Source organism: Lycium barbarum, chromosome 3, assembly GCF_019175385.1.
Source record: "Lycium barbarum isolate Lr01 chromosome 3, ASM1917538v2, whole genome shotgun sequence".
NCBI classification, from domain to species: Eukaryota; Viridiplantae; Streptophyta; class Magnoliopsida; order Solanales; family Solanaceae; genus Lycium; species Lycium barbarum.
Window position 1 is genome coordinate 4,366,819 of NC_083339.1, and position 14,265 is coordinate 4,381,083.

Below are 14,265 nucleotides of genomic sequence, written 5' to 3' on the forward strand. Positions count from 1 at the left end.
TGAAATAAATGAGAAGAACAAGACTTTTTTTAAATAATAATAATAAACAAATCTCTAATATCTGTATTTATACAAGTAAAAATAATAGGTAATAATAACTTTATAAATATATTTCAATGCGGGTAATACAAAATAATTAATAAAAATGGAGGTATATTCTGTAACAAATTCCGAAAAGATTATCTATTTATATTGTAAACGAATTTTAAATTATTTAAAATAAAATATTCCACTAATGACAACCAAAACTCGTTTTATATATTGACAATAGAGAATAAAAGATAAGTGAAACTTAAATATAAATGTACATGTATATGTAAAACAACGGGTAATATGTATGTGTGTGTGTAGTACATGCATGCACATACATAATATATACTTAATCCATGTAATATTAAAATATTCAGTCATAAAAGTAACATTAGATTTTGTGATAAATTCATAAAAGGATTATTCTACTTATAATATGAACTTAAATAAAAATTTATAAATACCTAGGTTAAAAAAATAGATTTTATATACTATATAAAAAGGTATTACATTTTTGGAGAATTGAAATGTCAAGGGTAAAATAGACATTGCATATGATAAGGAAGGGGACCGGGGGGGGGGGGGGGGGGGGGGGGGGAGAATGTCTATTGTTTATAGTTGAAGGGGGAGTTTGATTTTTAAAGCAAAGCTGTCATTTCTAAATGTCGAGCAATTTAACTTAAGCATTTAATTTTACCGTTAATTAATGACAAGCTTTAATTTGTGACTATAAAAATTTATGACATGATTAAGACGATAAGTTACAAAAGTCATATAGCCACAAAAATATCACGACATATTTAAAATCATTCGTTTCAATAGGCTTATACCCACAAAATTAAAATGTTATGGCATATTTGAAACTATAAGTTTCAAAATTTTATTTCTTTTTTGATACATGCTTCTTAACAAATAAATTTAGTTTTCCTCTGTGTACATAGTTTAAGAAAGAAATAAAAACTTTTGAAATTTGTGGTCTAAACAAACATTACACATCTATATATGAGTTTATAAGCCATTTCATCAAGTGTAAACTTAGAATTCTAAAGTTAAGTTGTTTTAACTTTTTTTTTTTGTACAAACTAAAAAGGAAAAATGTGTTACATAAAGTAGAACAAAGAAAATAGTATATATCTAATAACTATACACAAAAATAACATAGATCAAATTTTAAAATGACAATAATATTACAAGAAGTAAAATGTTGGATTTTAAAGATATATACCTGATGGAGACCAAGTTCTTTAGTGAGAGGAACACCAATCTTAGCCACACAACTAGCAATCCTTTGATCAGAAGCAAACAAGTAATGGTAGCGCCTAATGCAACAATCTAAAATCTTCACTAACTCCATTGCTAAAGGATAACTAATAGCAATGCCACCACCACCATAACCAATATTATAGGAACACACTGCATCTACCTCCACATAATACATTTGATTGTGATCATATTTATCCAAAACGGCCACCAAATTCTCCCTGAAAAATACAGATATTTCTTGTTCTAATTCTGAAGTTGATCATTTGGTCCTTATCCATCTTTAGAGAGACTCTCATCCTGTTAGGAAGGTCGACAATATTTGTGAAGAAGTTTGTTATCCTAAATAGTTAAGCTCTAGTTAGTCATAAAATCTGCAACAGTGTTTGCTTCTCTATAGTAGTGAGTAAAATAGAATTATCCCTTCTCTTTCAAAGCTTCAATCTTTTCTATAATACTTTTAATTTGTCAATGAGAAGGTCATCTTTTTGTTGATAGAATTGATCAAAACCATATATGGAGTATGATTCAATGATCACATTCAGCACGTCATTATTGATGCACCCGTTCATACCAATTAAAATAGCAAAAGCTTCAACAAAGTTGTTGTGCAGTTTAATTTCCCAAAAAAGAGGTAAATGCTGTGACCAAGTTGGTTTAATTCTGAGATTATAATCGTGGGATGACACCAATTTGTTTCATTGTGTATCGATTGGATAGTAACATAATGGAATTAATTAAAGTTTTGAATCTTAATATTTGCTTCTTATCGTTTTCCACGTCAAAAATAAAGTATATGTAAGCCTAAGAGAAAATTAATTTTTCCCTTTTTATTACAAGGTACGGACACATTGCTATTGATAAAATATAACTATTGGGATTTGACAATAATTAATTAATTAATTAATACTCCTATTTGCAGTGCATGGAGAAAGTAGTGCACATCGAAGCTAGTATCACTGACGTTGCGATGGAGTGGTAAATAAGTTTCAGCGTGCAAGTTTTGGTGGAATGGAGTCGCCTTCACAGGAAAATTCATAATTTTTTTTTTTTTAAGGGTTTATTTTTATATTTTTTATCATCAAACCTCTAAAGAAATTTTGAAATTATGAGTACAGCATCTAATATTTATCAAATTTTAATGATCGTTTTACATAAATATCCATACGTAGTGTCGAATACGCTTTAACCCGGGAATAATACTCTCCATTTGCGAAGAGATTAATTCTCTAACAAAATACTCACTCAGTTCCGGTTAGTTGTGTGACATATATAGTTTGAATTGACACATATGGAGTTTTAAAAAATGAAGATTTCTGAAATTTATAGTCATAAATATGTTATAACATTTGTGTAGTTAATATACTCTTAGTCCCATCAATCCATATTATATGATACTTTTAGCTGGCCACATCCCTTAAGAAATTCATTTACCCCTAAAAAATAAGAGGTATTTTCAGTACATTACCCTTAATTAAATGATATTAATTTAATATGATTTCTTGTCTATGTAAAACCCACTTATATCTAAATTAATAAGAGTAAATTTGAAAAAAGACAAGTAATATCTTCTTGAACAAAAAGACATTTATTTTGAATGTAAAAGCTAAACTTACCATGTAATATGGATCGGAGGGAGCAAAACTTATAGTCTTAACATACCATAATATTTGTGTGGTTGTAAAGTGTATAGTTCTTTTTTTAAATAGACTAATTAAAAAGCTAATGTAAGTATTTCACATAAAGTAAAACGGAGGTAGTAACAAGAAGAAATTGGAAAACTTAGTTGAAACCCAATAGTCTCGCTCTATGCTTGGTTTATCTTTTCAGTGTAAGTTTATACAGTAAAAAAAAAAAAAAAAAAATCATTATCAGATCATTCAGAGGATATTTATGGGTAAACATTCTTAAAGTGTGAGATTTTTATTTTTAAATATAATGTTACCTGTTACAACATATAAAAATATCCTGATGGTGCAAAAATTGCTTACGGTACTAATGACGTATATAACTTAAATATTTCGTTTATATTTCCCACGTATATAACTTGACGTATCAATGGATGTTTCATCACGTACGTATTACGTAAGAGCTAAAAATATAAATAAATACAATCAACCCTAACACCAACTAGTATGCAATCCTTAGATGTGAGCTACATAGACAAATTAATATATATAATAATCGTAAGATGTGGACTTTCAACCAATCATCCATTTAAGAGGTCGAAGAGCCAGATTGCACTTCTACTTATTAATCATCAAGTTGATATTAATCATCAAGTTGAAGGAGTTGGTAACAGATGCCTTTAAATAGTGGTGGATTCAGAATTTTACGGTTGTGGATGCTGACATCCCTTATAGGTAAAGTTATTATCGATCATAAAGTATAAATACAATATTATTTGAACACAATAATAAGAACAATTAACGGAAAAGCATAAACATCACTTAAAGTTGCTTATGATTATAAAGTATAAGCGTGAAACTATTTAAGCACAGTAATGAAAAAATTTAACGAAAAACAAATAACAAAAATGTTATAAAAAAACTAAATGAAAGTGAAAAAAAGAAAGTGAAAGAAAAAAAGAAGAAGAATTTCTAAACTAAAACCAAGTTAAAGATAAAGTCAACAAACTAAAAGAAAAGCCAATAAGAAAGTATTGAAAAAAAAAACAAGTTGTATGGGAGAAAAAAGAAGGGAAATTCAAGTAGGAATAACAGGACGGGCGATTTTAAAAACCTGGTCACTTGTATCAATGTGACCAAGATTCCTTTCCTTTCTTCTTTATCAATTTTCATATTAAATATAGAACACATTATTCATCTATAACATAAATTAATCAGATTATCATATTACATGGAGTATAAAATAAAACGACTTAGGTAAATTATAAAATAAAACGACTTAGATAAATTAATAAAGTAATCATAAGATGTGAACTTTGAACCAAGCGACAATTTAAGAGATCAGAGAGCCAGGTCACACTTCTACTTTATTAATGATCAAGTTGAAGAAGTTTGCAGCAGATGCCTTGAAACACTTCTTTTATTTGTTCCCAAAAACAGATATTCACTCTGATTGGCCGTAAGGTCATCTGTGTCTAGGGTATGATAGTCAGTAACTGATGGAATAGAGGCATATGCAGCGAAAACAAATAGTCAGGATCGAACTTGCATGTAATATAGATAACACATAATCAAGATATATATTAATCAAACATAAAATTGATACTTATCTCTTGAAGCGTGACCGCGACCAAGAATCGAATCTTCAACCATGAACACACACCATCCACTAGATCATCATCCTTCAGTTCCACAGTTTTCTGCTGTGTAACCCGAATAATACCAGAATTTGTGAAATTCGTGTGGGCGAATTTCTATGGAAAAGTTGTAGAAACTTCTAAAACCCTTAGCCTCTTTATGGAATAAGACCCCTATTATATCACTACAGGTTTAGGGTTTTTCCCTTTTCCAAAACCTATTGGGTCTTTATTTTCCACCAAGAAATAATATTCCATTTAATTCTTTATTATTCGGGCACAGCAGGGACCACAGAATTTAATTAACGAGGCTTCCTATTATGTAATTAATTCAAGAAATCTAAATTAATCCTACTATAATAAATTAGGAATTATTCCAGTAAAAAATCGTAACTGCACTCCTCAGTTCAATTTCGAAATCATACATTAAAACCTATTTAACTCCCCATGTTAAGATTACAGATACCAATCAATTAAATTAAATTACTGACAATTTAATTCATTGACTAATTGAATCCTTTATATTTCTGCTTAACTTACATCATGTGACGGATACAAAATCCACCTGCAGGGTTTTCACATGAGACTTATAAGCATCCATAACGGGGTATCATCAATCTTAAAGTCGAGACATGGATTCTATCAACTAATTATTATTTCACAAATGTAATTTGCCATTATCCAATTCACCAGGAATACATAGACCCGCAATTGAGTCGTACCTTTTAATAAATCAAAATAATGAACAAATCACATTGATCATAATAATTATATCAAGATTAAGAGTATAAGTACATTTAATGAACTAGAGAATTTGTTTTATCTGTTCAGTACAAAAACACTTATCTCTACTTGGTCCGTTCAATACATACAAAATGTACTAGCACTAGAAGACAAAACTATACCGTTCCCATAATGAAGATACATTATATTAATCTTGAGCTACAATCATACCGATGGCTTTGTCCAATTTCCATCTTAGATTGTGAACATAAATTTTATACTTATAAGAACCGACGATTTAATTTTCCGTGTATAAGCTAAACTCTATACACTAAATCATCTACTATATAAGTAAAGGACACACATACTGGTACATGATCTATTATTCTTTATTAAACAATGAATAAATAATTGTTTTATAATAAATACTATATGCAAACACATGGTTAATAGTATATATCCCAACAGTAACCACAAGAATATTCCTTTTAAGTAAAGTCGTTACCGATCATAAAGTATGCATACAAAATTATTTGAACACGATAATAACAAGTGTTAATGGAAAAACATAAAAATAATTTAATCCTCTTCCTATAAAAACCTTAAGGCGCCAATAGAGTTTTATAGACCAACACTCCTACTCACAAAGCATATCATATATCTCCTATACTTCTTTCTATCTATTTCAATCCCTTTTGTTCCCAAAACAATGGAAAAAATTGCATGGATTGTGGTTTTGTGCATGGTGTTGGTAGCCTCATCACCCCATGCAAATGCCCTAACATGCAGCGATGTTAACACCTACATGGTGGCTTGCAAGCCTTTCCTTACGAATAAGGGACTATTAGGAAGTTGTTGCGACGGCGTCAAGAAATTAGACGCCGTGGCAACCACCACAATGGATCGCGAAACCGCGTGCAATTGCCTGAAAGCGGATGGTACTACCACCGAAGGAATTGATTGGGAGAAAGCCGCTCTTCTTCCGGTCACATGTGGAGTTAGTCTTCCATACACTATCAGCGCAACCATCGACTGCACCAAGTACGTATATAGTCCACCTTCTTTAATTAGACGCATTAAAATTGCTAATGTAAGAAATGGGGAAAGTTGACCAGTAGTCACTTTTTGGACAGCTAATCAAGCTTTAGCAAACATTTCAGAACTCTAGCTTTAAACAAAAGTACGCCCTAGCTAAAAACACGTTAAATGCTAGAGTTAACTCTAGGAATTTTTCGAATGTGCTGGAGTTCCATTTGTCAAAACTTCAAACTCCAACGCAAGAGTTTTTCCGTGTTTTAACTAGAAATGCGATAAACTATGAGACGAATAATTTAACGACAGATTAGCCGACGATTCTAAAAAAAAAAAAAACATGTTTACGGGCTATTTAGTGGAAACAATAACCCTGCTATACAAAATGGCAGTTTGTATATTGATTTGCACTGGTTCGATTTTGTGATGCAGGGCCGTAAGTCTGATGGAATCAAATATGACAACCGCACAGTTTGGTACTATGCATTAATGATGAGGAGAAGAATAAGATGGATTTACTTATGTGGGTCCATTTTGTAATTGTACCTTTTGTCGTCTCTTGTTTTCTCTTTGTTTTGTGTGATAAATAAGCGGTTGTATCATTATACCATCTTGATAGAATATCTATCATATTTAGCTCAATGTGTATGTTTCTCACATGTTTTTGTCTCGCCGTTCTCACATTTGTTTTTGAATTCATCTAATGGAAATAAAACAGGAAAACGGTAACAGCTTGGGGGAGGGTTTGTATAATGACTAGGACTTGTATTAGATTGGAGAGCCCCATAAGAAATCTAAATAGTTGTAGAGAAACGGCTTTTCCCTTGCTAGTCAAGTGGCAATGTAGGTCGTTATTCGATGAAGAAAACAAACTTTAGGAAAGTGATTCACAAGTTCAAGTAGCTCAGCTGATTAGAGAAAAGTCTTATGCCAGTCGAATCCACTTCAAAACAAGGGAAAGGCCCAAACGATACTTTGTATACAAGGAACTCGCGATAATCCTAGAGCGCTCAAGCATTCAACAATTAAAATGAGAATCAACAGAAAAGGAATTTTTAGCCTTTCACATTTAAATTTAGGTGTTCTTGTTACAAGAAATCTTTACTTTCACACATAATATATCTGAAAAAAACAAACGAGATTTCTACAGAAGCATTTTCTTCTATTCAAGTTGGGTCATGTCCGTGTACCTTTCATTACCACGAAGTTGAAGAAAACAAAAAGATAGGTTTGGTGAGAACATGTATGACAGAAGAGAGAGCTGGAGGAGAAGCAATACAAAGAACAAGAAGATCTGCAGTTTAAGGATTAATTTCTACCGAATGATGTCGAAGCACCAATTTTCTTCCACAAATAGGACTAAAAAAGAAGTTATTTTACTACAATTTTTTTCACACTATCATATTAAAATGACCTACAACAACATGAACAATCTATAGTTATCATAATTTGGTGAATCTAAAAAAAACATCCGGTAAATAACTCTTGTAGAAATATATCATTGTACATCACACCACATTTTCAAGCAATTGCATTCACTTGTATGGAATTGGGCAGGTCCAATTCATCTTCTCTTTACAGAGGTTCGTTTTTTTCTCACCCTCAATGTGGTAGGGGCCGATGTCAAACCCCCCACTACATCAAGTTTGAAAAAGCGATAAAAAATATACTAATAGTGCATAAATTCTTCAGTCTGCATATAAGCTAAATCCAAACATCATAAATGTTCAGCCAAAGAGAATGGCAGAGCAATCGCAAAAGAAAGTGCACATAAAGTACCAATCAAGAGTAGAGAGAAACCCATGAATTACAATCAAGCTTTCACATAATAAATAGAATTATATGTTAACATTAAATATGTCGTGGGAAAATCACTTTACAAGGCTGTACAAACACACGGACACTATGTTACATAGATATAACAAGCTATCTATACAACACTAATATACACGAAAAAAAAAATGGAACCTTGCAGACACCAAACAGTATTATAACTGTACACTGGACATCAAAGCTCTTGAAATTGCAGGACCTAAAGTGACAGTTTCGTGCTTTCGCAGACTCAGTATGTTACACTAATCATCGCTATCATGATCTCCTACCAGATTCCGATTCATGACCCCTATGCGATGAATCAGATCGATCAAGTCGAACGTCTTTCCACGAGCTTGCATTGGATGATTTGAGCAATAACCCTAGGGCTGAAGAACAAGTTGCTCTAACAATTGCATCGGTTGAACGACTCATTTTGCCGACTAACATCCCGAAAACCTAAAACAGCGGGGATCCCAAAAAGATTTAGAACATATATAGGATCATTATTAAAAGGGATATTAGCACTTTTAGCCCCTCGAGTATCAATAAATTCTAAATTTGGTCCTTGTGATATTATGAATTAGCACATTTAACCCTCAATTAATTGACACGTACACTTTTGATCCCTCAAACTGTGAATCTTCACAAATTTAACGAATTATTACATGCTAAATCATTCAATTATCGATGTATTATGTTAACTTAGTATTGTTATTTCATATTTGAGGGTGATATAATTCTAAAAATACTTCAAATATCACATAATTCTTATATAAAGAGATCAAAAACACATATTTCAGTTAACTTAAGGTTAAATGTGCTTAGCCAAATGTTCCAAGGACCAAAACAAGAATTCATCAATAACCGAGGGGCAAAAAGTGCAATTATCCCGTACTAAAATCAGACAGGCAAAGGGTGCTCTGGAAAAACCTGATTGTAGTAATGAGATGATATCTGCTTATCAACGGAGAGAGCAAGAACGCTGCTGCATAAATAAACCGCATTTCCCTGAACAACTGGCCAAGGAGCATCAAATGCCTGTACACCAGAAAGTTTTACCAAGTTGTTTTCAGAGTGTAGAAGAGGGTATAGAAAACACTTCATCTCACAGTTTTCATTTAAAAGAGGTTATCAGTGTTTCGTCTTCACAGTTTTCAGCTATAGTATAAATAGTTAAGTGGCAACTAAAAACAAAAAGAACGCTTAACCACCAACTACAAAGAAAAACTGGAATAAGCTATAAACTTTGTCACTAATTTGTTGCTAAATTGCTTGTAGCTAACAAATTTTTTGATAATCTCTCACTAGTCCGTCGCTAAATAGGATTAGCGACAGATTTTGTTGTTTAACTACAGAATAAGTTTGTACCTAATTCTTTTTTTCTATTAGTGACCACTCCTTTACTTCAAAGGCGTGAATGTATAGATCAAGGAAGAAGGGTTGGATAGTATATCTTCAAAATTTCTTCTCTTAATGCAAGATTAGAATAAGAACACGTACCTGTATTACTGATGCCATGTACGTATCAACTCGGGTAGCAAGATTTTGAATTAGTTGCCTTGCAAGTTCTCGCAGAAAGTCTTCATAGTCGCTTCTAAAAGTTGAAGGGAACTTAATACCATTTCTCATTAATAACCATTAAGGACTGTTCAAATAAATGGATACATACCGGTGGTCCGAACTAAACCAATGACTGTTAAAAACAGCAGTTATTCCATCAATTTCCATCAAGGGAGCAATGCATTTCAAAGTGTTCTGGCATGTTGAAAAGTTTTAACTCATTTCGCATCCTAACTAAACAACATAAAGAAGAAAATCTGGCAGGTTAAACTTACTCGGCAAGCTTGTCTCACACTAAGATCATCCTCATGAAGATGTAGAACCATCCGGGGAAAAGCAGCATGAACCTGACGAGTAAAAAGTGAAGGTCATCTCTTGATAAAGCTGAGTACAAGGCCGAAACAAGGAGAAAACGACAAAAATGGTCTCTTATGTCTGAGAGTAGGTTCAAAATGGTCCTTTAAGTAGGTACTGAACAGTTTTGATCCTTTAAGTTTGCCAAAAGTTAAAGACTTTTAGTCTCCGTCAAATATTTAACAATTTATGTTCGTTAGATTCGATGAAAACTGTGGATATTTTTATTTATTTTTTACTATAAACACCAATAGTCTCATCAAATTCTAAGTTATGTAATACAGAAAACTGCACTAAACACTAAAAATATTTAAAAGTGACATAAACTACACCTCAAAAAGCTTGCACTAAACTCTACAAATAGATCAAAACTAGCATAAACTACGGAAATAATGCCTCTAAATGTGAGTTCCTGCTAATTTCTATTTACTCATAGTTCCCTTCAAATCTAATAGACAAAGTTCAGTAATTGACGGAGACTAAAAGTGTTACCTTTCGGCAAGCTTAAAGGACCAAAATTATTCAATGCATACTTAAGGGATTATTTTGAACCTACCCTCAAAACATAAGGGACCATTTTTGTCATTTATTAGGTATTGATTATCCACATCGTGAAGCAGGATTAAAGATATTTTTACTCTGTCTAACAGAAATGGAAACTAAAATAAATCACATCCCCCATTCAAAATTCATATGTGACCACAAAGATGTGGGATAGAAAGGGTACATTTAATACTGTTTTTTAACCGAGCAAGTAAAGTCTGATGATAAGTACAGAAGTGGTTGTGGAGGTTTTGCAAGGAAGATAGGTCTCTTTGGAAGAATTACATAGCTCATAAATATGGGTTGATGAACCAATGGGCAACAAATGAAGTGAATGTTACCTATGGATGCAGTGTTTGGAAGACTATTAGAAGAATCTGGAATGAATGTGTCCACAACTTCCGTATCTTTTTCTCCTTTTCCAATCATGTGAACGATGTGAAATTGACAATTGTTATCTTCAAGGAAATGTACTGTAAATTCAATGACCAATGAGATGGTTGACAGAATTTAGGTGTGTAGTCGGACTAAAATTTGTACTCTCTCCTCTCCCCCCCCCCCCAACCCCCACCCCACCCACCCCCCAAACCAGCCACCGGCGACCGGTGACGACGACCACCGGCCAGCCAGATCCCAGATCTCTCTCTCTCCTCTGCTCTCTCTTTTCTTTTCTTCTTCCTTTTTGTTTTTTTTTCTCTCTTTCCTCTCTCTTCTACCTTGCGATTGGAAATCCTTCACCAGTGTCGTGAGAAGTGATTCCGGTCGCACGAGCTTATCCCGGTCGTGAACAGAGATTCCGGTCAATGAACAGTATTTTCCGGCAGAGAACAGCATTTTGATCTGTCTGACTTTCTTTAATGGGGGAGAATAGAATGTATTTTACAGCAGGGTTTAAGTCTTATGATATCACTAGACTTAAATCAAGGTCGGAACTATGGTTTGATTGGGTGGAAAGAAGCCGTAATTTGATGCGTAGAACCACCTTCAACGGCAAGATAATGGAGTGGATATGCTATGTCCTTCAGGAAGCCTCGGGGGACAACGGAACGGAGCCGAGAAGGTGGAAAAATAAGGAGCAAAATTCCTTATATTTCTGCTCAAGGAAGAGCAACAAACATGGCAGATTTATCTCTATTGTTTCAGTACAGGGTGACAACAGAGCTATTATTATAATACCAGAAGTCACATTCAATGCTGGATGGAAGGATATTGCATTTAAGATTATCAGATTCATAAAGGAAGACAAAAGTCCATTTATTACGAACATTCCCAGGAAGGTTGACCCCAAAACCACATATGCGGCTACTGTCAGAACTAGCAAGTGGCAGGCAAATGATCAAAAGGACGCAATGGTCAATACTCGCAACAATAAAATTGATGTGGAACGAGATGATGATTCCGCTGAGAATGGGCTACTGGCAAGATGTGTAGTTGGCCATTTTAGAAGAGAATTGAAGGAGACACCAACGCTTTCTGATCTAAGACGATGGGTCGTCTTGACTTGGAAGAACGCTTTCAGAGTGAACATCTACGAAATGGCAGAATCGTTCTTCCTTTTGAGTTTCCAAACAAACATATGGCGGAGCATGTATTGCAGGGTGTTTGGACTTGGAAAAAGGAGAGAATCTTTCTGGAATGGTGGTCGCCGGTTGCCGGATGTAGCACTGATATTCAGGAGAAAGATGGGACTTGGATCAGAGCTATGGGGCTTCCGCCTCATCTCTGGTCAGAGAAAACCTTCAAAGCTATTGGCGACCAATGCGGTGGATGGCTACAAACAGAGGAAGAAACATCCCTTAAGAATCATCTCAAATGGGCTAGGTTGAAGATAAAAGGAGGGGGCAGGAATGTACCTACAGAAGTAATAATAGAAGAAAAGGGTTTATTTTTCATCATACCTATTTGGAGCGAGACGCCGGCGAGGGTGGTTGCTGGAGAAGATGGTCGGAAACTGGTGACAGACCATTGGGTAATAGAGAGATCCAACTCCCATAATAGGGTTGACAGCTGCAAAGTTGACATATCAGAGCACGTGGATGCTGAAAAGGGCAAAAATCGTAGCAGATTTTCTTGGGAGCAGGAGACGGCACGTGAGGGAGAGCTGATCAACGATATTTTAAGAAGGAAGGATATTGGGCCTTCTAACGATAGTGGGCTGAACAAATTGAAAATACCAGAGGAAGCAAATTTCGAAACCTATGGGAAAAAGAGTTCTCTTTTGAGCTTTTCATTAAAGCCCAAATCCCTAAAGAAAGATATGGGACCAGTCTGCTGTATCCCCAATCAATTAGAGCAGCACATTTATCTCGACCCTCTTAACCCAGAAGCTGAAGAAACCTCGGACTGCTTCATCTCAAAAAAATTACAGCTGGCAGTAGCAGTGCGACAGGAGAATATACACGATCCTGAGATCGATTGCACATGCAAACCCCAATTAGCTCGATTTCATGGATAAGATGACAACAGTAATGATGATCAAGGATCCAGGGACTTGGTCACAAATATCACAGAGGGAAATTGCTCACAGATGGACCAATTTCAACAGTTGGAGCAGTTGACAATTGAGGACATTCAACCTTTGGATGTACAAGTGCAGGCAGTTGAGGGAGAGGCAATTTTAAGGGTGCAACAAAATATATTGAAGTTTAGCAAACAATTGGGTGTGGAAACTCAGGGGTATGAAGATGAAATATGGGCCTTATTCTTGAAGCTGGATAAAAGAATACAGGAAACACTCAGCAAGACCAAACCTTCATCTTCTAAACCTAGGGGTCAGAATGAAGTGAAGAATCTTCTGGAATTCGGAATCAAATTCAAAGATGGTGAGCCAAGGAATAGGGGGAGGGAAGTTAGTAATGTTTCCCGATTAAAGTACACATTATCTCGTGGAATGTGAGGGGATTAAACGATCTCGACAAGAGGAGGGTGATCAAATCTCTAATACTCGATTGGAGGGCTGACATATATTGTTTCCAGGAAACTAAATTGGAAGGGGATTATGGGGAAGTAGTTAAGCATTTATTCAGTAATAGATGGGCAGATTACGTGGGTTTGGAGGCGAATGGTAGAAGTGGAGGGATTCTTATCATGTGGGATAAAAGGGTTTGGACAGGGGAATTAATCAATTTTGGTTTTTCCTCTATTTCCTGTAAACTTTGTTCCAGATTGGACAATTGTAGCTGGGTGTTAACTGGGGTTTATGCTCCTAATTGCAGAAAAGAAAGAAAGGAGCTTTGGATGGAACTAGCAGGAACTAGAGGGGCATGTGAAGGAGTCTGGGTAGTCTGTGGGGATTTTAACACCACCAGGTTCCCTACTGAAAGAAGGAATTGCACTGTTTTATCTAGAGCTATGAAGGATTTCTCTAGAATCATTGAAGACCTTGAACTTGTGGATCCTCCTCTGCTAGGTGGAAAATACACTTGGTTCAGGGGTGATAATTATGAATGTTCCTCAAGAATTGATAGATTTTTGCATTCTGTGGAATGGGATGAAAAGTTCAGCATGATTAAACAATCTGTTTTACCAAGGATTATCTCTGATCATTCCCCTATTTCATTGAAATGTGGAGAATGGGATTTCTCAAAATCATATTTTAAATTTGAGAATTGGTGGATGGAGGATGCAGGTTTCAAGGAAAGGGTGGAGGAATGGTGGACATCTTGTGAAGAATCAGGTAGACC

The 14,265-nt window shown here is 34.6% G+C and overlaps 1 protein-coding gene across 6 annotated transcripts in view; it reads right to left on the reverse strand.

Annotated features, from left to right (window-relative positions):
* Positions 1 to 8,115: 8,115 nt before the first annotated feature.
* LOC132629972 (protein SHOOT GRAVITROPISM 6) overlaps positions 8,116 to 14,265 on the reverse strand; it is a 38,920-nt gene continuing 32,770 nt past the window's right edge. For all 6 annotated transcript variants that reach the window (XM_060345429.1, XM_060345430.1, XM_060345428.1 and 3 more), the window contains 5 exons: positions 9,961 to 10,032; positions 9,795 to 9,880; positions 9,626 to 9,719; positions 9,056 to 9,163; positions 8,116 to 8,581 (listed from right to left, as the gene is read on the reverse strand). In XM_060345429.1, the coding sequence (XP_060201412.1) occupies positions 8,399 to 8,581; positions 9,056 to 9,163; positions 9,626 to 9,719; positions 9,795 to 9,880; positions 9,961 to 10,032 (543 nt within the window). In that variant the 3' untranslated portion in view covers positions 8,116 to 8,398. The remainder of the gene's footprint in view (positions 8,582 to 9,055; positions 9,164 to 9,625; positions 9,720 to 9,794; positions 9,881 to 9,960; positions 10,033 to 14,265) is intronic.